This window comes from Tasmannia lanceolata, unplaced genomic scaffold (assembly GCF_043159265.1).
Source record: "Tasmannia lanceolata isolate RefF3 unplaced genomic scaffold, GAP_Taslan_0.1 ptg000020l, whole genome shotgun sequence".
In the NCBI taxonomy this organism is placed as follows: Eukaryota; Viridiplantae; Streptophyta; class Magnoliopsida; order Canellales; family Winteraceae; genus Tasmannia; species Tasmannia lanceolata.
Window position 1 is genome coordinate 20,039,374 of NW_027518697.1, and position 27,667 is coordinate 20,067,040.

At 38.1% G+C, this 27,667-nt stretch overlaps 1 protein-coding gene across 3 annotated transcripts; it reads right to left on the reverse strand.

Moving 5' to 3' along the window:
- Window positions 1-1,896: 1,896 nt before the first annotated feature.
- LOC143854714 (DNA-directed RNA polymerase) lies at window positions 1,897-27,532 on the reverse strand. Of its 3 annotated transcripts, none has more exons than XM_077364811.1 (8): window positions 27,147-27,532; window positions 25,868-26,214; window positions 19,431-19,582; window positions 17,042-17,151; window positions 16,840-16,925; window positions 7,042-7,149; window positions 6,535-6,704; window positions 1,897-2,105 (listed from the first exon to the last, which is right to left on the reverse strand). In XM_077364811.1, the coding sequence occupies exons 2-7, from the start codon at window positions 25,975-25,977 to the stop codon at window positions 6,563-6,565; spliced, it is 708 nt and encodes a 235-aa protein (XP_077220926.1). In that variant the 5' UTR covers window positions 25,978-26,214; window positions 27,147-27,532; the 3' UTR covers window positions 1,897-2,105; window positions 6,535-6,562. The 3 variants fall into 3 exon arrangements, with proteins under 3 accessions (XP_077220926.1, XP_077220925.1, XP_077220927.1); XM_077364810.1 differs by having other exon boundaries at window positions 6,535-6,713; window positions 27,147-27,521; XM_077364812.1 differs by lacking the exons at window positions 1,897-2,105; window positions 6,535-6,704; window positions 7,042-7,149 and having other exon boundaries at window positions 16,836-16,925.
- Between the last annotated feature and the right edge of the window lie 135 nt (window positions 27,533-27,667).

The window sequence follows — 27,667 nt, forward strand, 5'->3', positions numbered from 1 at the left end:
CATCCTAAGGAGATTTGGGATCATGTGGGTTTTTCTCTCTCATGGTCGACATGCATGATTAATGGCCTTTGACCCCATGGAAGAGAAAAGGAATAATTCTTTGGAAGATAGTTTTACTTGCAACTATTTTGGTGATATTGAAAGAAGAATGATCATATTTTCCACGGCTCTGTTAAAAGCTTGTCATTCGACATCACGAAGATTATATGGCTCCATATTTTTTGGACAAGGCCTCTCCCTTGCTTTTAAATTCTCTCTAGCTCGTATCTTTGGTGTCCATCGTATCTTTGGTGTCCATGGAGAGAGATTTGTATTAGTGTGGAGCCAAGGGATACTCCTCATCCTAGATGGATTCTCGATGACCCTGGGATGTATAAGCTAAATTTTGATGGCTCGAGCGTTAGCAATCCAGGGCCGTCTGGGTTGGACGTCTCCTTAGGGATGTGAGGGGAAGCATCAGGTGGGCTTTCTCCAGACCCTTTTGGAGAGCTGATTCTAATGAAGCTAAGTTAAGGGTGGTCCTTCATGGCATAAGGCTAGCCGATGAATGCATTCGGGCTGCCCTTGTTGTGGATGGGAGACTCTCTCAATGTGATTAGATGGATGCTCGGGACCCAGCTCATCCTTAGATGTTTGCACATCTGGTAGATGAGATTTAAGATCGAGTAGGGGACTTTCCAGTATACTTTCGGCATGTTAGAAAGGCCACCGATAGTGAAGCGGATAGGCTTGCCCTTGTGGGGGTTGGTAAAACTTGCTTGGAGGGTTTTGACTTCCTCCCTCCCTGAGATCAGATTGATACGCCTTCTTATATTCTGCCATCTCTGTTTTTGTTCCGACCTTCTCGGTCGCTGTTGTACCAATCTTTCTGAAAAATAAAATATCTAACCATTCAAAAAAAGAAAAGAAAAATAGTTAGTATCATAAATCAAGAGGAAGGCTTCTAGTCCCACTAGTTGTAGGTAGAGTTGTTTGTGCGAGATGGGAATTTAACAAAGCATGCTGCAGTTGTTTATAAGAGTATATAAATCAGACACCATAATTGTTCCTACTACATTTCAAAGGATGACGACATATTTCTCTTCTGAGAAGAGATATAGTAACATTCATTGACCATGACTTTTCAGGATACATTCCAAAATTTTATCTGCTCAATTAACTAAGCACTTAGAAAAGTCAAGGGGGGTCTCATCAACTAGTGCAAAAGCTTGCTGAACATAAAATTGGCACATATGCAACAGCAAATAAAAAAAATGGAAAAGCACATAGGAAGAGTTCAGTGTCAAGTTGGAGAAGCAGAAGCCGTCCATGAGATAAACATTTTACTAAGGCTCAGTTTCTTTCAACATAAAATGGGCGTAAAATACATTTTGCACCTATTTTACGTCGAAAGAAACAGACGCTAAATTAAAAAGGGACACTAGGCCAATGCTCAATTTGATATTAACCCATCGACGATAACTGTCATTACAAGCAAAACAGCAAGTAAAACTTACTTTAGAGTCAGGAAGAAAGACTTGAAGAAATTTCGCTCAAATCACAGCCTAAGACAGAATAAACTGTTACAACATCCTTTCACGAATGTCCTTGACAACTAAAAAGAGTAACATCACTGGCATCTGTTCCAAGAAATCACAGGGAAGTAAGTGATGTAGACCAAAGGTTTAAGATAGTGATGTAGACCAAAGGTTTAAGATAGTGATGAGAAAGGGGATTTATGAATATAAGACGAGGTATCCTCCCACCTATGGAGTTCTTTGTTATCATCATGACTCAATATGTTGTTTATGAACCTCTTCTTCAATTTGAATAAAGCCTAAGAAACTCTTTCTTTCAGAGGCATCCATGGTATTCCTAGCATTGTTTTTCATGTTCATGGATTATTGTTGCCTGTGCTAGTTATAAATGAGAAATCTAGGAATAAAAAAGTTAACAAACGAGATAAAATATACTATTACAATAATAATTTGAGCTGCAGAAGAGAAAATTCAAGAAGGCCAAAATTTCAGACTCCAACCTACCAGGAGAGATGTTGGAATGAATGCACCACATGGAGGTATTAGTACTTATTGATACTCTAATCTGCTTGCCTCGAGCAAAATCACCTATCAAAATAACAAATTCACATAGTTAGAAGTTTTCCAATAGTTTAACATGCTCAGATTTTCAATTTATATATTCAAAACAACTCCCAATATGAAGATACTATTCTTCAGTTACATAATGGTCCTACGCGATGTAAGGCAAATTCAGTCACTAGAAAATGCATATATTTGAATGACTACGTGCACATTTGGATTTATACCAAAGGCACTCAAAGCAAAAGATCGCAGGCATTTTCATTTGCAAATATCCCAGAAATTGTCTGCTGACATATGGAACACTGTATTAAATGAATATGAGTACAGGAACCAATAGGATTAGGAACGGAATATGGAGATTCTTACGGCAAGAATATGACATGCTTCTGTAGATATGGGTAAGTATTATTGAACGCTAAGTATTATCAAAGGTTCCTATTTCAAAGTTTAAACTTTAATCCATCAATTTATAAAGATGACGAAGAGCAAAAGCAAATGGACAATAATGAAGCAATCTAGTAAGGCATGAATAACAGTATTACAGCATTCTCTTCTAAGTGCAAGGACAAATAAAACAATATCAAATTGCACTATTGCTTGATTTTATTTTTTTCATTTTTTTATAAGCATTTGGTGTTAACTTAGACGACCCCAACTAGTTTGGGACAAAGGCTTTGTTGAGTTGAGTTGGTTGGTGGCTAACTTAAATTGCTAGTGAGGTGATGGCCCAACTGGTAAGTTTGTCTTTTTTATCCAATAGATCTATGGTTCAAGTCACGAGCAGAACATTAATTGTTTAGATGGTAACATAGTATGTTTAAAACCTTTGCCAGACTAAATAAAAATAGAATTCCTTGAGGTATTGAAAAAGATAAGGCATAGGAATATGATACATCGTACCCTATGGAAGAATAAAAGCATCTGAAACAAGTACCATGAATCAAGCCTTATCTAGTCATCAAATAAGGGTCTGCCACAGTGAGGGTAAATACAAGGGGGTAACCTATTCCGGTGTAAACTATTTCAGAGTAATCTACTTACCCTGCATTGGTTAGAATTAATTTATGCTGTTTCAATGTGCTGGGTAAACTTAGATGATATTTAATTTTCAGTGTTCCAGTGACCACATATGGTGGAGGTAAATGTATAACTTTTCTAAACCATCCATTTTACACTAATTAGAAATGAGAACTAGGATCATCATCTCAAGAAGTTTTTTCGTACCACAATTACCTATGATGGAGACCACTAAATGAGTGGTTTATCATCATAATAAGTAAGCCTCACTACATGATTCATTTTATAGCCCTCGGCCCTCTTTCACCATGAATCACATAAACACCACTATATCCAGAGTAATTCAGTCCATCATTTTCATTGCTTATTCTCCTTTTTCCCTCCAAATAAAAGAAGTTTGCAGAGTTAATTTTAGCTATGTTTATGTCAAGTACCGAAAGAATAACATATACAGAATCTCCAAGCATTGAACTGGTTGCAGCTGAAAATGTATACCTTGTCTGTTAAGATCATGGTTTTAAATTTCGTCCGAAATTTCGGATTTCGGTTGGGACTGAAACTGAAATTTGGCGAAATCCCAATTTTCGGCCAAATTTTGAAATTTTGATTTTTTTAAAAAAAATATTATGATTCCCCGAAATTTCGGAATTAATAAAATAATAGGATTTTTTATTACCGGATTTCGGTCGAAATTTCGGTTTCGGCCAATGGCGAAACCAAAACCGAAATTTAAATCCATGGTTAAGACTAATCTCCAAGCTGTTATAGCCATGCTTATAGCTGAAAATGTATACCTTTTCTGTCCTCCTGACCCTACCAATTTACATAAATATAAAACTACTTAAATGCTATGCAAATCCTTCCCCACCATTCAAATCCCCCCAAATTACATTCCAACATCTTGTTAGAAATGAGTAGAGCCATGACTAACTTAAAGAAGCAGAAAATTAGCTCGAAATTCAATCTCTTCCGTTTAAAAATCTATACTAAGAAGACTCTTCCAACATATCTTTACAAATTTATACTATGCAGTCTCTTCCAACATCTCTTTATGCACGCGAGTCTCTTTCCATTTAAATCCCCATGAAATAAATTCAGCTAAAAATGAAATACAGGGACCAAGGAGGTACCCTGCATCCATTCGCTAGGTCCAACAGATCCTTTTCGTCTGATTCTATCCTAGCCAAAGAACGCTAACCCCATTTTCTGATTCACAAACCCAAAACATTCAATAAAAAATAATAGTCAAACACAGTTCAACACGCAAAAAATCCAAACCACCAACAGAGCGTATAACCGATCAAAATCAAATAACCACAACTACCAAAACTCATTCCATTTATCACTTTTTCTTGATAAAGTATACCAAACTGAGATTTTATTGTCCTTCCACTTTCAAAAAAGGCAATTCTAGCTCTACAAGAGCACGACTACTGGTTTCAATCAGTTGTCGCGTCTCCACCACATAATCTTTCTTTTTTTTAAAAGGTAAGTCTCCACCACATAATCTTGGCGGTTGTTTGCAGAGCTAGATGTACTAGGGAGATGGAAACTCGAAGAAGTGGGCAGCATGTCAGTATTCCCATCAGATAATGATGTTCTGGTAACACAACCCCATAACAGTATGCCAATACCAAGCACAATATCTCCTACCAACCTATTTTCTTGAAGATGACCAAATAAACTGTCAGAGATTATTACTTCTGGACACTTCTTGGGAAGAAACAAACAATATCCTCATTCTGCAAATGAATTGAAAGGCACATTTTCCTGAACTTCCTCTCCAGCCCTAAACCCAATCGAAAACAAGAAAAAAGCCCCATGATCGTACAGATCCTCAAGGATGAAAGAGGCATAACTCCCTAAAACTTCCTCTCCATCCCATTTGGACAACGGGGTTTTCTTTCTTTACGATGGATAGGGTTCAGGGAAGCAAAACAAGAACATCCCTCCTACCAACAATAGAAAAACAGTCCTGAAACTTTCATCCGTGCTTACAATCCTCTGGACAAAAACTTTACTTCAAAACCCACCAGACGTGAGCCAACCCTGAACCTGCCCGAACAGGTTCCGTTTTCCAGCTAGCAAAAGTAGAGGGTAAGACACCCAAGTAACGAGAGAAGAGGGGGAAAGTGTTGGGGGAGATGAAAGAGTTGAAACCCGACTTTCTAACACCCGTCCAGAACTCCGACGTACCTCTTCTCAAATTACCATATCCGTCAAGGTATGCGATTTCTCCTATTTTGGGGTAAATGAAGGAAGAGTCGGAAGCCACTAACGACGTAGTTTTCCCCCACTTATTGCTAGTGGAACAACCATCACATTTGGCTACGGGGTAAACCAATGTTTTACCCCCTACCCTCTCTAGAACAAACCCTAAAGGAAAATAGAGGATACAGGTCACGAGTATACGAGGCATATCCAAGGTACATACTTGAATGGTACCATAGATGGAATGCCAACCAAGGTTCGACCACAACAGAGGAGTGCTGATCACAGACAAGAGGTGCAAATTAATAACTTCTTTGGGCTACCCAGAAAGGTTCAATAGAAATGAGAAGATGTAGGCTTCTAATATAAAAGTCACACTAAAAAAAAACACTTAGAGAAAAATCACAGTTTCTTTGTTTGGAAAATGATTTTTTAAAAGAAAAAAAAAACGGTCATGGAGAAACTCAGGCTTCGAGTCCCAAACTCAGAACCTATGATATCCAAACAGTAGTCTAGTCGTATAGACCCCCAATGTCTTGTGTATCTAACATGGATATTTCCGTTTGTCAGACTCATGCTTCAAAAATATGTGACTCTTGTAGAATTACCTTTCATGCTTATTGTTTGTTGGTGTCACATATTTGAAGGTTTAAACTTCTATGTGAGTCTTATATATATATTTAATAATCAACAGTCTAATAATTCCATTTGGTAAGTTAAATTTAGTTGAGTTTTCTAATACTTTTATTAACGTGTCTTGTGTTGTGTCAATGTCATTTATTATCCGCATGCGGCCTCTATATAGAGAACTGACGATTTGAATATCAGCTCCCGACATCCATGTATTTATCTGGGTATCATAGCTCAAAACTCTAGTAAGCCAGACCAGCCAATCCGATCAAAGCCAATCACAGTTATTATGTGAGGCTTCCTTGAAGTTAGAAAAAAGGAACTTGGCTTGCCAAATCCCTTGTCAAGAATTTCAAAGCATAATCTAGCTATGAACTATGAGACAATTATCAAATTCAGAACAGAATTTTTCAAAATTTTTGCCCTCTCTCAAGTGATGAGAGCTATCTTAAAAAATATATGTATCCAGGTGGGATGAATGCAGCCAATGATCAAAATAAAAATCGGTAAGTCAAAAAATAAAAGGAAAGCAACAATATAAAATTCTGGCATTCTATGATGAATTTTTCAGGGTTGAACCAACACAAGAAAATACCTGGTCAAAAGAAACCACTCTAACAGCTTCACGAGTATTCGGCAGTTCTCCTCCTCTTCGACTTGTGTCTCAGGTCAGTTTTTGAGAATAAAGATCCCCCATCGTTCACTCCGGGATCATTTTCATTCATTTCCATTTCCATATCGCTTTTTCTCTGTTCCTTGGCACTCCTGTATGTTCTTTTTTTTTCAACAGTAAATTTAAATGAATTGAAATTAGTTGATTTTAAATGTAGGTGGTTTCCAGGCAGTGCTCTTCGTCGAAGAGTCCAACTTAAGACCTTATGTTTTCACTTTTCAAGTTGAATTCCCCCACATCTATTTTTTGGTATCTGAAAAGTTAAAAACCAAAGAAAGAAACTATTGTATGCTTTACAAATAAGAAATTCATTTTATTCAAATGGGGAGATTTCATGTTGTTTATGGTGTAGGCAAGATTTATAAAGCTCCGAGTATTCCATAACTATATCTTATGAAAGCAAAATGAGAAAAGTAAGCAAATACAAACCTATCCATTAGTGAACCTTCTTCTGTTGCATGTTTGTGTAACCAGCGGATGCATCCAGTGTGAGTGGGAATTAAAGATCCAGATATGTGGAGTATTTCCTCGTCAAAACTGCATGAGAAATTCATATCAAATAACCACTAAATGAACATTGTAAACCCAAAACTGTACAAATTTTAGATAACTCTTGAGGTTTCGAAATATTAGAACATTAAAAACTAGGCATGAAGTGAAGATGGAATAGGTGCAGCTGAATCACACAAACTGCAACAGATATAGCATGAAGCATTTTAGAAAACTTATTTTCATGTAAATATCAGAAGTAACCAACTGGGTGAATAGAGTAGTTAATGTGGTAGTAGAAGGGGATTCTTTAAATCCCATCAAGTGACTTAAAGGGGGACAAAATCATCCGTGAAGATTCGATAGGCTTTTTTATGAGATGTTAGGTAGGATGAGGTTTTCAGCATTTGTGTTTAAGCATGTTCGCCGTTCGGCAAATGAGGCATGAAGTGAAGATGGAATAGGTGCAGCTGAATCACACAAACTGCAACAGATATAGCATGAAGCATTTTAGAAAACTTATTTTCATGTAAATATCAGAAGTAACCAACTGGGTGAATAGAGTAGTTAATGCGGTAGTAGAAGGGGATTCTTTAAATCCCATCAAGTGACTTAAAGGGGGACAAAATCATCCGTGAAGATTCGATAGGCTTTTTGATGAGATGTTAGGTAGGATGAGGTTTTCAGCATTTGTGTTTAAGCATGTTCGCCGTTCGGCAAATGAGGTGGCCGATAGACTTTCCAGAGAAGGTGTTACGTGCCTAATCGGCCGTAACACAAGCAAACAAACAGAAAATAGAAAAAGAGGGGGAGAGAGGTTGATTCGAGGCAACCGGACCTCCTAGCGGATCGATTTGAGAGGAACCGTGACTGTTCAAAACAAAGTCTCCTTTGCTGTTGTAAAAATTTTCTCTCTTTCATTTCATTGGATTGCTACTACATAAATACAAGCAAGAAAGAGTGCCACATCACAAGCACACTTACCCACTAACAAGACACATCACAAATAACTTACCCCACCACCCTAAACTACATACCATTATCTACATAACTACTACATTAAAACTACCCACAACATGAGCACATAACATTCCTTACCCCACAGAATCGACCTTGTCCTCAAGGTCGAATTATTGGAGAAAATATTGTAGTCCGCCGGGGTCCCAAATCTTAATGGTCATGATCAATTTAACCTCGGCTTCAAAATTCGCTGCAATCAAAACTCAAATAGAATTATGATCTTTCAAGACAACGCATCGAAATAATGAAATGATCGAATGGCTAGAAAAAATCATTAAGATTCTTGGAAAAACATTCAACAAAACTATCTTTGTCGCCATCAAATCTTGAGCTTTTCTCTACACGAACAATAGCTTGCTCAAGTTTTAACTTTTGATCTTCTGTTCGCATTTCGCTTTGCGGATTTCTTCCAAGCCCTCCGCAAATCGTTTTTGTCCTTCAATCATTTTCAAAACCAATGCTTTAATTTCTTGCAGATCTTCACGTATCAATTCCCAGAACTCCGACGACATGGTCGTGGCGCAGGATCGATGGCTCTGATACCACTTGTTACGTTCCTAATCGGCCGTAACACAAGCAGACAAACGGAAAATAGAAAAAGAGGGGGAGAGAGGTTGATTCAAGGCAACCAAACCTCCTAGCGGGTCTCGATTCGAGAGAAACCGTGACTCTCCAAAACAAAGTCTCCTTTGCTGTTGTAAAAATCTTCTCTCTTTCATTTCATTGGATTGCTACTACATAAATACAAGCAAGAAAGAGTGCCACATCACAAGCACGCTTACCCACTAACAAGACACATCACAAATAATTAACCCCACCACCCTAAACTACAAACCATTATCTACATAACTACTACATTAAAACTACCCACAACATGAGCACATAACAGAAGGAGTGTCAAAAAAGTCTTTGTCCTTGTTTGACTCTTTCCCCCCATGACTCTATTTTGTTAGTTTTTGTATCAATCGTCCTTTTGTTGTTTCCTTTCTCTGTATATTGACCATCTAGGCCTTTTTTGCAATAAATTGGCGATCATTAAAAAAAAAAATCAATAGTAAACTATATATACCTGTACAAGTGTACCTATCGTGTGTTCATCAAAATTATCATATTTTCCATCATTTCATGTGTGAGCTTCTCCAATGAATGTTACCAACATCTTCAGTTTGGGCAAGAGCATAAAAAATATACAAAAGCAGTTAATTCAACTTAACTGAGCGAAACCATCCCAAAAGGCTAGATCCTTAAAGCATGAAAATTGTTTGGATATAAACTAGTATTTAAAAATGCGGCGGAATGCGGCCAAGAAAAATTCTTGTTGAATCGTCAAGGACGCGGCCAAGAAAGCGGTTGACGAGGTTGACGCGGTCATAACTCGGGAGAGTCGAAGGAGTTTATTGACTTCATAGGGCAAAACGGGGAATGCGTATGTGGTCCAACGCGGAATATTTTCCTTAAAATCTAACTAATTTTTAATAATATTGTTTATCTTTCTTCTCTTATAGCTTTCATGTTTATGACTTTCAGTTCTTGATTTTTGCAATCTCTGGTCAAGAAATCCACTCCCCTTCCATCCAATCCAGCCGACTGCCTTGCATCATACCCCTTTTTCGTTGTTTATTTCCAACACTAAACTGCTGGCAACAGCCTTACCCTGCGGTTTCCTTATTGTGAACAGTCCTTAATCTATCACAAATTCAAGAATTGTTCTGCAGCTCTCTCTCTCTCTCTCTCTCTCTCTCTCTCTCTCTCGCGCGCGCGCGCACGCACACCTTTTTATACACCCTACATCCCACTCTATTTACCCACGCCCATTCTATTCCTTCCAATAGTCTACCTAATCGATTCCCTGTTCCTCAAAAAACATGTTCCCCTATCCCTTGCACCATAACATCTAAGCAAGCCCTAAAATCCCTAAACAGTCCTAGCATTCCTAAAATATTCAAATCTGTCAAGATCTTATAAACAGTCTTGAACTATGCAAACAATCCAGATCTGTTTGGCGGACCAAGATCTACCATAACAGTACCTACCCATATATCAGTCATCCAAACTGCCTATAATCCCTTTCTGAATTGCTTCTTAATTTCTTACCCTAAAGCCCATCCAATTAGACCAAACCCTTTACGGTTTACCCTATTACCCTTAATTTCCCATCTGTGATAAAATCAGCGTTCCTAGTTGTCTTCCCTAACATGTCCTAAATCAAGTGGTATCAGAGCTACAATATTTAGTATTCTATCCTCATTGGTCCTCCCTCAAGTGATATCAGAGCAAGGTTCCGGGTAGTGTTAAAATAGCGGAACTAGTGAGGGAAGGTTAACAATTGATATAGGATGTTGTCATATGAGAGTAGGCTTCTCTTGAACAGTAAGCGATGCAAACGGAACAGATTTGAGCCAATGAATCATATGGGATATGACACAAGAAGAGTCAATATAGAAGTAATAAAGTTTAAGGGAAAATAATGACCCACACAAATGTCTTCGTTGGTTAGAAGCCATAGAAGATTAACTTCGATGGGTATGATGATATTACCGACGGCAAAAAAAAAAAAAGATTCGCAAAATGGAAATTGACTAGTCAAGATTCGCAAAATGGAAATTGACTAGTCATGTTCAAGGCCAAATATTTGTCAGGAATGCAAACTGAAGGGAAAATGTTTTTTTTTTGGGTAGGTAAGCTGGGGTTAGGCAGACCCCGACCAGATAATTTAAAGAAGGGAACAAAATTACAAGAACAGAGGGGGCCTAAACCAGAGCCAAAAGAGAAAGAATACATCAAAGAGGAGGAACAAAATAACAATCATTCCTATGTCATCAGAGGAAATCAGGGGAATCATGATACTGAGGACTGAAGGGAAAATGCTGACACTGAGGAGGAGGATGAGATCTAATGCCAGGAATACCAACTCAAAGGAGGCCTACTTAGGAAAGCAAAGTTCACAAGGCAAAAAGATCACAAACTGCCAAGAGAGGAGGAGGATGAGATCTAATGCCAGGAATATTAACTCAAAGGAGGCCTACTTAGGAAAGCAAAGTTCATGCGGCAAAAAGACCGCAAACTGCCAAGAAGAAAAAACTGAAAAGAGAGGAAGCAAGCAGAGGAATTCTCTCTCTTCAGGATGGGCCAATCACGGGTCTACTCTGAGCTCTCGATTGCAGCACTGATATATTGTTAAAGTCCAATTGGTGGTGGGCGTAGTCGCATTGGACTTCGGGGAATTTTGGGAAACTTGAGGAATAACGGCTTAGTCCCACCCGACTTTTGGCTTCTACTCCGAAAACACGAGCTAGTCGGGAGGTCCAGGATTTAGCCTAGACACTCCCCTAAAAGCACATTCTCTTGTTAGAATGCCTACACGAGAACCCTTCTCAAATAAATAGAACTTCAAAGTTCTAATCGGCCAGCTCATTCTCCTTTAACAGAATATGACCAAAATACCCTTATCTCATGGAAAAAATTTAAAAATCGAAGAAAAAAGGAAAAAATCCTAAAATAACGATTAGTAAAATGAGAGAGGGCAGTAGACAGATTAAGAGGATAAATCTTCTTTCACCTAATCCTCAGTTTTGGATTCTCTTCTCTTCTTTGAATTTGGGTCATCTGCCTTACCAAATCTGTGCTCCAAATAGGCATCTAAAAGATCTTATTTATAAAACGAACTCCAAAGTAAAATAACTGACTGGTTAGGCATGCCGATAATATACTCCATGATTACTGTAAAGTGGGTCCTATCTAAAACTCTTAACAACTACAACAGACCACCATCGCATCCTTCTTATTATCTTTTCCTTCTTTAGCTTCAGAAATGATGATAGACATCTCAACTACAACCATGAGAGAGAGCGCCTGATTCGTGTAAGTGAAAACTTTCCTGAAATAAAATCATGGCAGAAAAATTGAAGACTTTCTTTCCACAGGACATTCACTCACATGGGTTCAAATTCTACTGTTAAGTTGGTCCTATCTAACTTAAACTCTCAATAACTACAACAGACCAGCATCGCATCCCTAATTATCATCTTTTCATTCTCTTTAGCTTCGGAAATGAGGATAGATATCTCAACTACAATCATGAGAGAGTGCTTGACTCATACAGGTAACAACTTTCCTCCTATAAAATCATGGTCAAAACATCATTGAGAGATAAAGACTTTCTCTCCACAGGAAAATCACACGCATGGGTTCAAACTCTAACATTGGGAAGCCAAGAATTCAATTTGTCAGCCCAAAGGTTCAACCTTGATCAATCAATCCCTTAATTTATGTTTTGATGATAACAAACCCAATATGAAATTTAATATACTAATGCTTCAATGTTTGTTTAAGAATGCTCTTCATAGGTCAAATCATAAGTATTGAAATTTAATATACTAATGTTTCTATGTATGTTTGAGAATGCTCTTCATAGGTCACATCATAAGTATTAAAGCATGGACTGAAGCATGGGAGCTTGGAGCCAAAGTGTGAAGATTCTAAAGCTAAGCGAATATCCATGGAGCATGTCGCAAGATCCTTGAAGGCTTGCTCAAGATTGAAGACTTGAAGAGATGAAGAATTGAAGTATCAAAAGCCAAGTCTAGAGTGTAAAACTAATCCCTAAGTATACTTGGGATTAATGGCACTAGGGTTAGTTTTATCAAACCCAAAATGGCTAAGAAAGAACATAAAAGCCATTATTTACGTGTTGGAAGAAATAGAATTTGAAAGAAACTAGAACCATGCAAAAAGCACGATGCACGGTCGACCATGGGGATTTACTTTACGGTTGCCCGTCTAGGGCCTTTTACAAACAGTCAATCCAAAACGGCTAATGCAACGGTCGACCGTGGTTCGTTCGTGACGTTTGAGATGCTAGATGCTAGATGCTATAGTTTGAGATGCTATAACAGCTAGTTCTCTTCCAACCTCTATAAAATGGATAGGATTTATTTGTAAATCATTTTGAGAGTTTTCTTTGTAAGCTTTATTCTTTCTTTTTTTTCTTTTTTGAAAGATGACAATTTTATTGAATCAATGAAAATTACATAAGGGCCCAGCAGTCCCAGCGTGCATCACATAGAGTCAACACTCAACAGTAATAGCCAGGATTATATTCCTGAGCCGAAGGAGCAATTAAATTCTTCAGGGTCAAAACACTACAAAGAGCCACCACATCAACACATTCCACCCAATTAAATAGCCATTCCTGTTTCTCTGTGACGCCGTCCTCTTCTTATATAACCAGAAAGTCTTAACTAGATCACTTTAGTAATATATGTCATATCCGTGATGTTTTCCATCAACCATGTAACAAGAAGCCCCCAACCATACCTCCTGGATAAATTACATGGAAGATCCATGTCTGCAACATCATCACCACTACACAGAGAGAAAACATGTTGCCCCACTAATTTATCCCAAAATTTAGTACGAGCATTTCCCAAGCTCATCCAGGAGGCTTTGGAGAAAGGAGGTCGGAAAAGCCTTGCCAGGCTCCCCCTGAGACCTTTCCATGGAGTCAGGGGAAGATCGAGATTCTATTTCTTCCTCCAAAACTGAAATGGCCATCTCCCTAGAAACATGCCATACATTACTTCGATGCCTCCTATGCTCAAGCCGGTTTCCAGATCTAACAAGGAAAGCATTGGCTACTGCTAACTAATCGACATAAACCATTCTTCCGATCTTATCAAGAATTGAATGCAGCACCATAATTTCTATGAACAGATTCCGCCTTCGACCTCCTGGGCAAGAAGATGATTCTTAAAGCCCTTGATCATCCATCTATGTTTCCAAAAGAAAACCTTTAAGCTTACCATTTTATCGATTCCATCGAGTCGTTCCCCAGATTCCAAAGAACTTTGGCAGTTACTGCTCATTTTGCTCATTTGGAGGTAAGGGCACCGTATCAACCCTGGAATGAGAAGCTTGGGGATGAAATTTCAGTTTAGTGGGAGGCACCATATAAACCTCGGAGGAAGCTTGGAGAGAAGCTTGTAAATGGTTTGACCTTCACCCGCAAAAAGATCGGGATAGTGGAGCCACAAGAAGGGGATATCCTTATGAGAGTGGACGTAGGCCGGGATTGAGCCAAACCACCATAAAATTCTTGGTGCACACTCTTATCCTCTCTCTTTACCTTGTGCATTAAGTTTATCTTCCAAGTTATTAAATTGTTTTTGTTCTAGCTTTTATTTGTGAAATCATTTTAATTGAATAAACTTTTTAAAAGAACCAATTCACACACTCACTATCTCCCCCTCTTTGGTTGCCTACCTGTGCCAACAAAATTCTTATTTTGTAAATAATGTCAGGCAACAGCAAAGAAAAAAACTCAGCTCCTCAAAAGCATATGAAATATTTCCTCATTGCCTTTATAATTCATACCCTCCTAGTAGGCTATTACTACTACGGCGTTTTTTTAAAAAAAAACAAGTGCTTTAAACCAACCCATCCCAGTAAGGTTGTTCCCCTCCCACTCCCCATATCAACGATCATCAAAAGCAGGTTCTTGAATCCTCTACGAACGAGATAACCAGATTTGGATTTTTCTCCCAGAAAGATTCAAAATAGCATAAGGGCACACAAGAAAATTTCCACGTGCTAAAAATAGACAGCTCAGTAGGGTTTCAAAAAAAGATCAGCGCTAAAAATAGGGGAAGATCACTGATCGCCTAGGGCTTCACGTCCTTTGGTACCATGTAAAACAAGATGATGAGGAAGGGGGGGAAGAAGAAATGGGACGAATTCGTGGGATGAGGAATTGAATAGATTTCCTTTACAGGATTTTATCAAATAAGGAGTATGTTAGACAAAGACAAAATTTAAATCGGAAGTGATAGTTTAAGAAGCCCAAAAAGCTCTTAAACACATCATAATATATATATATATATGTGTGTGTGTGTGTGTGTGTGTGTGTGTGCGCGCAGCTGCACAGATAAGCTATCTGTGCATGGTTGCACAAACCATAGTGGGGGCCACAATTTTTGGGGGATCCAGAGCATTCATTTCGAAGGCCCTTCCATGGATAGGGTGTGTACCAAAAATCAGCCCTTTAGGACCATCCTAACCCTGCCAATTGTGGAGGGAAAAAATGGGCAGAAACAGTGTCTGTCCATTTTCCCCCCCAACTTTGATTGGGTTAGGATGATCCTATAGGGCTGATTTTTGGTACACACCCTATCCATGGAAGAGCCTTCCAAATGAATGCTTTGGATCCCCCCAAAAATGTGGACCCCACTATGGTTTGTGAACCATGCACAGATAGCTTTATCTATGCAGCTGCACATACTTCATTTCCTCTCTCTCTCACACACACACACACAGATATATATATATATATATATATATATATATATATATAGAGTTAAGTGGCGTCGGTGTAGCTAAGTTAGCTACACGTATGTGTAGCTACACTTTTCTCATATATATATATATATATATAGGGGAAAGTGATTGTGAGCGGCCCCTCATATAAGCTTATATGAGGTGACCGCTAAAAACATGGCAGGCCCACATTTTTGGGGTGATCCGAGCCGGTCATTTGATAGGCCCTGACGTAGATAAGGGGTGCCCAAAAAATCAGCTCCATAGAATCATCCCAACCCTTCAAACTATGGAGGTGAAAGAGGGGAAAATGGGCGGGTACAAATTTGCCCACTTACCCGTCCATTTTCCCCCTCTTTCACCTCCACAGTACGAAGGGTTGGGATGATTCTATGGAGCTGATTTTTTGGGCACCCCTTATCTACGTCAGGGCCCATCAAATGACCGGCTCGGATCACCCCAAAAATGTGGGCCTGCCATGTCTTTAGCGGTCACCTCATATAAGCTTATATGAGGGGCCGCTCACAATCACTTTCTCCATATATATATATATATATATATATATATTAATGTTCCCCTCAAGTTGGAGCAACGATATTCTCTGTCTCTAACTTCGACAAAATCTTCTATAAACGGAGCTCTTCCCAAAGCTTTTGTGGATAGACCAACCAAATGTCCACTAGGATGATTGTGGGAAGTGATAATCAGCCTGGATGTTACTTTCTCCCTACTAAAATGATAGTCTACCTCCTTATGTCTGGTCCTCTCAAGTAACAATGGATTAGATGCATTGGAAATAGCAGCTTGGCTACCACAATAGGGAGCAATAGGAGGACGACTATAACTCTGAACCCAAACAAGAATGTGCAGAGCCACATCAAATCACAAGTAGCATGAGTGATTCATCTATACGATCAAGCCACTACCAGTCAACGTCGATGAAAGTTTAAATGCAAAGTTGATCATAATTGGAGAAGAGAATGGCTTTGACAGGTGAAGCCTTTTAAATTTGAAGTATATCTAAATACCATGAACAGCCTTATGTGAGAGGACCGAGGCTTATGCATTAACTAGCTCACTACACCAACCACAAATTAATAAGAATGGAGTCGAAGACCCAAAATTGTTTCAGTTCCTACCAGTGATTTGAAAAATAACAACAAAAGAAACGTCACCATCTTAGCATTGAAGGATTAGAAGGTATTCCTAAAATAAGGGCGTGAGTGACACCCTTAACCAGAAATCCCATAGTTCATTGAAACCATATAAACCACAAAATCCTTCACATAACTTAATTCAAATTAAGAACAAATATCAAAAAATATAGCACATATCATCCATAATATTGAATGTTAAGCAAACCAAGTAATTATTTCCAAGAGCATGAATACCAAAATAATCTCTCACCTCTTGACTAGGAAGCGTAGCATACTTCCAACTTTAATCACATGTCGCTTGTGAAATTTACTCGTATACACCCCCTCACCGTGTCTCTGCAAATAAAAAATAGATATATAAAATGACCATCTTAATATGCATCAAGAAATACATAGCCCATTTTTTAATATTTACATACCTAAACTGACTAATTAAAAGAGCAATTCCTTACTAGTTTATACTTGAATTCTTCACGAATATCTTCAAATGTAATTGTTGCTGAGGAAAAACCAAGTACAATGACATGAATGGATTCCTTTCCGAGCTTAACTACCTTTCCTTCTGGAGTAATAGCAAATCAGAAAATGATTAACAAGGTCAAGCTACAATAAGATCCCGTCACAGCATCCGATTAATCAGTATTTAATGATTAGAAATTTAGAATGTTCAATCTTCTTCCAAGAACATAACAAGAAACAAAACTTTTGGCACATTATACTATACATTAGTAACAATGGTTTGGCCTGATGAGAGAAAATGAAAGAACTAAAAAATTTTATCATAGAAATTGTACAGTCAAGAACATTATGCTCTAAAAATATTTGACAAATCCATATTTTTAGAGGAATGCGTATATCACTAGACATAAATATATATGCGGTCAAATATTTACAAAAATGCAAATAGAGGAATGCGTATATCACTAGACATATAAATATATATGCGGTCAAATATTCATATATATTCTCCAACAAAAGATCTCTGTGTAAGATAAATAGATAATGCACCTGAAATGTTTTATTTATAGAGGACATCATCTCAGAAGCAAACCATGCCCTAGGAACACATAACGCAACCACAATGAAAACAGAGAAACCTAGAAACCCTATGGCATCCACATTCTTGACGACAAAAGTACATGCCAGACTTTTACAGCACATAGTAAGGAGTACTTTTTATTTCCTCTTTTTTGCTTTTCCTTTTTTGTTGTGTGTTTTGCTTATAACCGTGTCATGTGCACTTGTCTTATACACAGTTCTTTCGAATGCACTAGTTACATAATCACATTTCATGGTTTCTAAGCCCAACTGTCATAAGGAATCATGTAATCGGGGTGGCTACCAATGATCGGTAGCCACAAAAGTGTGAAGAATTGAAGTGATTTCTTCTGAATTTTCATGATTGGAAGGTAGTCCAATCAAGAACACAAAATTTTGTAACTGAAATTTTCAGTTTTAAGTTTATACTGTCTATTATAGATTAGACCTAAAGCTAATCAGTTTTAATCCTTCCAAGAATTACAAGTTGTTTTCAGTTCTTGAAATTCTAGGGTTTTGAATCTCTGGTCCTTGAGTTGGTTATTAACTATTAAGAGTTTTGAGTTTTGACATTAGTTTTATAAAATGCTCCACTAGGGCACGACCTCATTTCAATTCAAGTGGACTTTACTTGTTTCTCAATTAATTCTGTTGTATTTTGGAGTTCTAGTCGATGATTCCTGATAGCTACTCGAATTGTCAGAAACATAGACAACATTGGTGGATTCCTAGAGATTGGCTTGAATCAGAAGTCCACATATTGAATAAATTTAGAACTAATTGTTCCCAGTAGTTACAGCTGTAACTCAACTCAACTCAACAAAGACTTTGCCCCAAACTAGTTGGGGTCGGCTGAATGAATCCTTTAGAAAAATTTCATGTCACCATGAGCGGCTTTGTATTACCGCAAGTCACTCAAAGCACCGCATGTTCATTTTTCCATCAACTCAAAACCGCCAAAAGTTAAGCGAATGTAGTTAAGTGTTAAATTTCTTAAAACAACAGCAGACTCATCCATAAAACTGTGTTTCTCTGATATCATTGCAGTGCAGAAATGTCAGATAATCGAGAAAAGCAAATTACAAGATCAAATCTTGGTATAAAAAGAAATTCACATTCACAGGTCCAGGCAACAAATCTTCGAATTAGTTTATACTTTATAGGGCCTAATAAAGTAATATTATAGCTACACGTCACTCCAAAGGCAGCAAATACTTCCCCAATAGGCCAATATATATTTCTATATAAATATATAGGGCAATGATACTATGAGAAACATGAGAGAAACCTAATATGCGCTACCAACATGACAATAACATATCTAGACCTTTCATTTGGTTATTGATAGACCATACCATATAGATGAAATGAGCAAAAAATCGCACTTATCAGACCATCTCAACTGTCAAATCAATGGTCCACATTCAAGTCCTATGATCAATTGGTTAGAAGTTCACATAAAGTGATTTTCACATCATTTTATCTAAAAGTCATGGGCCCTCAGTTGAAGGATTCAAATCACACTGACATCATATGCGTGGGCATTGGACAAAGTTCTCATGCGCTTCACATATTAAGAGCTTCTCATAGTATCAACACCCATCCTATATGTGTGTTGTGTGTGAAATTGAAATAACAACACCTGCTATTACAGAAGCAAACAAAAAAATTGCAAACTCGCCAGCAAACAAAAAACAGAGACTTACACATTAAAACGTAACTAAATTCATGATGGAATTCATATATGCATGATAACAGCATGATCCAAAAACCCATGAAGAATCATGTGACAACAAAAACTACCTAAAAGCATGTTGGGCTTTGGAGTGAATAGCAACAATTCTGCTTTCAGTTTGACACCAAAATATGGACAAATCCCAGTAAGAATCTTTGCATTTCTACTTCGAATTTTCACATCATAAGCCAACACCACACCATCAAATGCTTCACTGAACCTGTAAAAGGAAATGGCAGTCAGTCCAATAACCCAATATAATACATACACACACATACATATGCATATGCATATGATAAACTCTAAAGAGATTAAAAGCAGTTAAAGCTGACGGGGGTGGTCAATACGAAAAGAAAAGAACAAAATACTTTTTTTCTTTTGAATGATAGAATAGAACAAATACTACAATATTGGGAAAAGAAAATCAAAAGTAGATGTTCCCTTTCAACTCCCTCGGTCAATGAATTCACCGAGTTTGCTTCACAATGAACATGGCAAAAAGAGATTCAACTCCTTGGACACATCAATGATTTCTAAATTGGATTCGCAGCTCTCCGACAAAATGATATTACTTTTTGAAACCCAATTAATCATGTGGTCAATAACAAATGGTCCATAAGTATTCGTGAAAAGTAGCCTCAAACTTCGGCATAAAGCTAATACCTCCACTTCATTAGCCATTTTACTTCCAAAAGGACAAGGAAAAGCCAATGCACTACCACCCAAAGATATTATGGTTTGCAAGTCCTTGATTGGGAGGCTAATAGGTCAGTTTGGTTGGCAACCCACTTTTAGATGAAAGAATTGGAGATTGATTCTTTATCGAGGTTATTATTGTTTCCTCGTGTGTTTACATTCACAAGTCAAGGAAGGAATTTAAGGATTTGGAAATCGAGTCTCAGAGGGTCCTTTCACTATTAGGTCCTTCTACCATGTCTTATAGACTTATAGTGCAAAATAAATCAGTTGCACACACTTTTATGCTTTGGTCCATTTTGAGTCCTCCCATAGCTTTTTGTTGGACTAGAGAGTTTGACAAGATCATCATCAGTGGATCAATTAATACAGTATTGATAGCACATCCCTAACAAATATAGTTAGTGACATGTGTCAAAGGAATTGGAGGATTATTTAATTGATAGATGCAAACTAGGAAAGACCATCCTTGGAGACTTTTAGCTGCAATAAAAGAAACACTTGAGTTGGTAACACTTGAATTGGCTCAAAACGAACGGAATGCTAGAATCTTTAGGAAGAAAAAGAAGAGCTTATATATGACAGAGAGAGACGGCCCCCCCAAGATGGACCCCTCTAGACCCTGAATTTGAAGCTAAACTTTGACGGATATAGCATTGATAACCCTGGACCGGCTGAAATAGGGGGAATCCCCAGTGAGACGATTTCCTGTGAGCTTTTTCAGGACCCATCGGGTCATGAATTCAATGATGCTAAAGTGAGTGTTGTTGCATGAATCAATACCACTGGTGCCTGATGGAAGTGTCATGGATAGACTTATAGTGAAGGGAGATTCCTTCATTGTTATTAGGTGGATAACTGTTAGTCATCCACATCGTAGGGTTTCGCGGATTTGATCGACGAGATTCGGAATCATGTGAAGGCGCATCCTGTTCGATTTTAGCATGTTTTGAGATCAACCAGGCGGATCGGCTCACCCGATCGGGAATGGGCAGGGCAAGATTAGAGTTATTTGACGCACTCCCTTCTTGATTCCTTTTACTTGTTGTTCATGTAATTTTGCTTTGTGGCCTTTTGTAATTCCAACCACCTCAGTTGTGGGTTTCTCCCTTTCCTTCAATAAAATATCCCACCATTTCAAAGAAAAATTACGATAGAAAGAGAAAATATTGAGGAAGAGTAATTTTGGGGTGGGTATTACAAATGACTCTTCAAGATGTCAAATACAAAGAGTTACAGTGATGTTGGAAGTGTTAAAAATCCATATTCACAAAGACAGAGTTTTTGAAAGGCAAACGACCACATTTTGGATCTCCTCGAGTTAAATTTCTATGGTTCGAGTTTAGGGAAGACGGGTCTAACAAGTATTGGATGCATCATTATAAGTTATAGCAAGCATGTACTCTCTTTTTTTTTGAATGGTCAAGACTCAAGAGCATGTACTTTTTTTGAGTGCCTATTGACTTTCTATCAGCATTTATGGATTGATCACAAGCCAAAATATGTATATGGCTAGAGCACTTACGTATCTTGTGAGCTTATAAATATCAATCTCATCATATTTTCAGATTTATTTAAGCGAGTACAAGGGTTGCATAGAAAAGTTGTACATCACTTTCCTTTAGGAACAGAGTTGATCTCCCTGAATGTCGAGTGTTTTTTGTGATCGGGAAAGTGTTATTAAGTGTTTATTCGGTGTAGATTTTTCCTAGCTCCCTACTTATGGTCAGCCCCATGATCGCAAAATTCCAGTGTCAATCAATTGGTCTAGTCTGCTAGGTTCTATCGAAAGATTTAAATCATTGTATATGATAGACCAGTCCACTCACCTAGAAGTTTGTAGAAGCTTTGCTTCCCCCTCCCTCTGCCTCTCCTCAAACTACCAAGCCAGGTTGATGGATAGATTTCATTGTCAAACCAGTAATATCCTCAAACCAAGTTGACTTGACTAGGTCGATTTTGAGCCTTTGCTACCACATAAACTCAACTCAACTAAGCCTTTGTCCCAAACTAGTTGGGGTCTGCTACAACATGATTTCAAAAATGAAAACTCAAACAACTCATCGAGTATTTATCGCTCAACATATTTTTGGACGCACATGGAAAAGATACTTTCGAGTTCCATCAAGAATTTTTGAGTTTTTAAGAATCGACTCTTTAGGGGTTTAAACGAGTAAGACTCAAGTCTATCTCCATTACAGACTCTTCTTACCCTTGTCTAGCCCTTAATCTTCCTGACTGACATCTTAAATTGATTACTCTCTGACTTTGAAGGAAAGCATCCCCTAATAGTGTTACGACTACCACTTCCAACATGTTTCATTGATGGTCACAAGCAATAATTTAAAAAACGCTTGAAGCAAAAGATCCGAGTTGCATCAAGGACTACGGTTTAGCACAAACACACCTACAAGACCCTGAGGCATACACCTCAATGTGCGTCAGTCCAAAGGCGACCACCGCACTGTTGTGGTAAATGAGCATCTAATGCAAAAGTGAGTCGGAAAAAAAATTACCATTTTTTCTTTATATCTTCATATCTTCAACTAAACTTAAATTTTCCATTTAATTCTTTGTTATTTGGAGTATTTGGGGTTGTGAAATTTTGACATAGCAGAAAGGAGGGATTTTGCATGAAAATATGAATGGGAGGAGGTCGGATTCAATCTAAGGGTATATTCGAAAACTCATGGCAAAACAGCCATTAACTAACTCTAAAATTGCAACATCCGTCTAGTTGTTTCGTTTGTCGAGGTTTATGCATTCTTTTCTTAGTTGAATGACGATTTGCATTTAGAAATTAAGCAATTTTTTTCCAGAACTAATACTTTTCTGTATGTTTCTTACTTTTAATTTTTACTTTTATGTTTATGATGTTTTTGACTTAGAAAATCAGAAAATATGTGAGGCTAAGAAAAGAATGCATAAACCTTGACAAACGAAAAAACTAGACGAATGTTGCAATTTTATAGTTAGTTTCAGAAGGAAGCTCCAGTTCTAGACAATCAGTTGAATCCTTGGTTGGGAATCATGTTCAAGTGAAGGGTAAAAAACTGAATTGAGAAGGGAGGCAAAGATCAAAAACTCAATACACATTCCCATGGTAGAACAAGATGACATCCGTGATGAGAGAGCATCAGGAAATGCACCCAAATCGGGACCAGCAGAATGAGAGGCAAGGATGTTGAATGAAAGGCATTGCAATGACTTGGTTATGGTGATGGAGCTGCCTTCCGCCGAGAGATGGGCCTGTGGGTACATCCGCTTAGGAAACTATCACCGGCTAGAAACTGGTGAAAGCAAACAGAGCTAGTCCCTCTTGCTATGTCACATGGATTCTTCTGAATTGGCGAAGAATCCGTGTCGGGCACGTCTCGGATTCCAATACTTCAGGATTCACAGAGACACTTCTAGGTGCCTTTTCTTTTCTTTTTTTGAATTGCCAGCACCAATCCTCGAAACCTCAACCTATAAGGTTTAAGAAACGTTAAAAGTCATCGCGGCAAAGGAGAGGATTAGTGTCTTTTAATTGTTTTTAGTCTTACAATTTCTACATTTTTTAGTTTTATCCATCCTAATAGTAAGTTTTCTATATTTTTAATATGAAAATAAAACACTATATTTACTCAACCTAATAAAAATTTTAATATATTATTTATTATAATTAAAATTTTAGAATTAATTAAAATATTTTGGCAAATCCTCGAATCTATCTTTTTGAGGTATGCCGAATCCGACACACGATACCCGTGTCGGATTAAAACACTCTTTACCATTTCAGCATACAAATTCAGATTATTCAACGGATCATCAGCTTGTTTAGGCCCATTCGTTTCAGATTGTGACAATCGATGGTGAGGGCCCCAACCAATTATTCGCCCAAAATTAACAAAAAAACAAGCCTTTTATTTTCTCCTTTTCAAGCTTTCTTTAACTATTCCTCAGCATAAACTGATAGGTACCTGCAAGATAAACTGAGGAAGAAGAAAATTCGGTTCGTTTGGGAAACCAGTCCCTCGTACAAGAGCGCGAAATTAGCTTGAAATCTTCTCTACGTTTTCATTAAGAGATATGAAGAAAATATAAACGTCTACAATGATCTCAAGTTTCAACACAACTAGAACTCTACAATCAATCAGAATTAAGAATAATAAAAAGAAAACTAAAAGATAAATACGAAAGATAGCTTAAACCTAACAAGCCAACGTCAATAGTTAGTTATTGAAATCCCTAAAAACTGAGGACTCAACACTCCCTTCCCCTTGAAAATTGCCTTGTCCTCAAGGCGGATGCTCTTCTTCATCTTCTTCTTCCTTGTCACTGTCAAGAACTTCAATCAACTGAAATTGGGGAAGCTTGTACTTGTGACCAGGAACAAATCGCTCATCACAGTTATAGCACAACCCTTTAGCACGTCTCTCCTTCATCTCGCCTATCGTAAGCTTTCAAGGAACCTTTGGATCTGATGTAGAGGTGCTTACATCAGGCTCAATCGTGGCCTTGACACGTTGGATTTTTTCTTCCATCATGCGTGCTAAGCCAATTGCGTCATTCAATCTCTTCGGACGGAAGACTTGAACTTCTCCCGCCAACTCATCCTTGAGGCCTCCCACAAAAGTCTCAATCAAGGCCTTCTCAGTCCATCCTTCCACCATATTTGACAACTTTTCGAACACCTTCTGATATTCTCTAACCGTACTTGTCTGTTGAGCTTACTAAGGGTTGAGTCGAAATCCCCAAACTTAGTAGGCCCAAATCGAACACATAAAGCTATCTTCAAGTCATTCCTCTCCATATTTTTGTGAACTTTCTCGTACCATTAGAAGCATTGTAGTGCTTGACTCTCCAGATGAAATGATGAAAGAGGTACCTTCATATCTTCTGCAGTTTGATGGAAGCGAAAGAACTGTTCTGCGCGATATACCCATTCGGTAAGATTTACTAGACCATCAAAGCGAGGAAACTCGAGTCTGGTGAACCTCGTTTAGACAGATCCACCTGTTGTTCCAGACCTTGATGCATCGTTTCCTCCTAATTCCATGTTAGAAGAGGTAGCCTTGCCACGGAAAACCTCATCCTCAACGGATTTCTGGTTTTGACTTTCCATAAACTTGGAAAACATCTCTGCCAGATTGTTAACGGTCTCTTCTAACTTCTCCACTCTCTCTTCCATGGCTGATTTGTTCTTGAGTTGACTCCTTTTTGTCATGCCAAGATCAACCAGCTCTTATCAGTTGATAGGTACCTGCAAGATAAAGCGAGGAAGAAGAAAATTCGGTTCGTTTGGGAAACCAGTCCCTCGTACAAGAGCACGAAATTAGGTTGAAATCTTCTCTACGTTTTCATTAAGAGATAAAAAGAAAATATAAACGTCTACAATGATCTCAAGTTTCAACACAACTAGGACTCTACAACCAATCAGAATCAAGAACAATAAAAAGAAAACTAAAAGATAAATACGAAAGATAGCTTAAACCTAACAAGCCAACGTCAACAGTTGGTTATTGAAATCCCTAAAAACTTGGGACTCAACATAAACTGAATCGAACGGATCTTGCATTCTACCAAGCCTCATCAAATTCGAGTCGAGTTTCAAGACAATGTTATCAAGTCATTTATTCAATCAGCATATAATTTACATCAATCTATTTCTTCTTAGGTTTCAAAACATTGCAAAGAATAAAAATCAATATAGAAAGATGAATTAACGACGAAAATTGCAAACGGAAATCATAAAACTACAAGCATTTAGAACGAAATCAGGATCCTGAGATTGAGAAAGAAGAGGGAAGAGGGAAAAGGAACGTACTGGAATAGCAAAGAGCTGAGCTGACGAAGAATGGCTTGTTGAACTTTGTTGGCTTTAGAAGGATGTAAGTATACCACCAGATTTGCCTTCGAAACCTTCAAACCCTCCATCCCAATCCCTTCTTTCTTCTAACCAACCAAAAAAAAACCTAACCCTAACCCTAAACCTAACTCTATAAGAACCTAGAGATTCTGCTCATCTCCACCAACGTTTCAGCATTCCTCTAGGGTCCGTTCACTTGTTTTCTTGAGAAAGGAAAGGAAAGGAATCTGACGTGGCAGAAAGGAAAGGAAAAGAAACTGTGCGGGGAAAAGAAATCCTGCAGCTGTTCACTTGCACAGGAAAACCTGAAAAATCCAGAGAAAAGGTTTATTGTGCCTGTTCACTTGCCAAGAATATAGTCCAAAATATACACCCACAACCATCAATAATTCATTCAACCACCAAAAATATACTCCAAAAACCCCAATCGCAAGAAAAAACCCAAAAAAAAAAACTTCCAAAACCCCAAGATCTCAAACCCAGATGCAATAGATAAAAGGGGAAACTCAAAAAACCCCAAAAAAAGGAAAGCCAAATAAGACATGAAACCCCATCAAATCCAAATCCTATTGCAACATAGCCAAAATAAACACCACAAAATCCGAAACACATTTTTATTTTTTTTTGCAAATCCAGCTTTTTATCAAGACATGCTTCAAAACCTAAAAACCCATTTTCTTTGCAACCCTAAAAATGGAAGATCAATATCAATAAAGAGAGGGTTTTTGCAGCCCCAAAAATGGGTTCCAGCACATACTTAAGATCAATGTGAAGATCAAAGAGAGTTTTTGAAACCCTAAATACGAAAAATGAGAATGGGTTTTGCAACCCTAAAAACGCAAGTTAGGAGAGGTTTTCTGTAACCCAATAAAAAGATCGAACAGGGTTTCTGCAACCCATTTCACAAAATAAAAAGATCGAACAGGGTTTCTGCAACCCATTTCACAAGATCGAAGAAGCTTTTTGCAAACCCATTTCTGAAACCCATTTATCAAACCGATTTCTCCAAACCCATTTCTGAAACCCTTTTTTGCAAACCCATTTCCGAAACCCTTTTTTGCAAACCCATTTCCAAAGATGGGGACCCATTTCTGAAACCCCATTAGCAGATGGAGACCCATTTGACGAGAAACCGTAAAAATCTGAAGATGGAGACCCATTTGCAGAAATGAAAAAAAATGACGAAAAAAGGATAGAGACTGAGAGAGAGAGGGAGGGAGAGGCGAAGGAGAGGTACCTTGCTTGGGTAGTCTTGCCGGAGAAGATGAACTTCCGAATGTTGGGCCTAGGTTTTCTCTTCCTCGCGTGGGGTCGAAAATAAGAACTTTTTTTCCTTTCAGAAAAGAAACGAAATCTCTCAGCTTTGATCGGAAATGAAATCCAGCCTCTGCGGTAAGACTTTCCGCGTCATTACCACGTCTGATTTTTGGGTTTCGCGTGAAACCAAGAAAACAGCGCCGAACTCAATTTCTTGGGTAAAAAAGCGGAATTTTCCTAGCCGAGAAAGCAAGTGAACAGGCCCCTAGGGTTTTGCAGGGTTTTCTTGATCATCATTTTGATACGTGGACGTGATCAGATCCGTTGAACCTGACATCACAAGTCATGCCTCCCACTCCTGGATCAGATGATCGTAGCTTTTTTCAAGGGAGATGATAAATTCACACCCTCATAGGATCATCCGCTCCCTTGTAACGTGATTTACCGTCAAAACGGAGGGTATAACTGTATAACGTGAAAAGACTTTAACGCTATTTGACG

Bases quoted from the DNA above. Each gene is read 5' to 3' on its own strand.
- LOC143854714 (XM_077364810.1), bottom strand. From the start codon at position 25,977: ATGGAGGGTTTGAAGGTTTCGAAGGCAAATCTGGTGGTATACTTACAT. The intron at 19,583-25,867 runs GTACGTTCCTTT...TTCCTTTTACAG, and splicing joins CTCAGCTCTTTGCTATTCCA to GTTCAGTGAAGCATTTGATG. The intron at 7,150-16,839 runs GTGAGAGATTAT...TTTCTCATGCAG, and splicing joins CTACGCTTCCTAGTCAAGAG to TTTTGACGAGGAAATACTCC.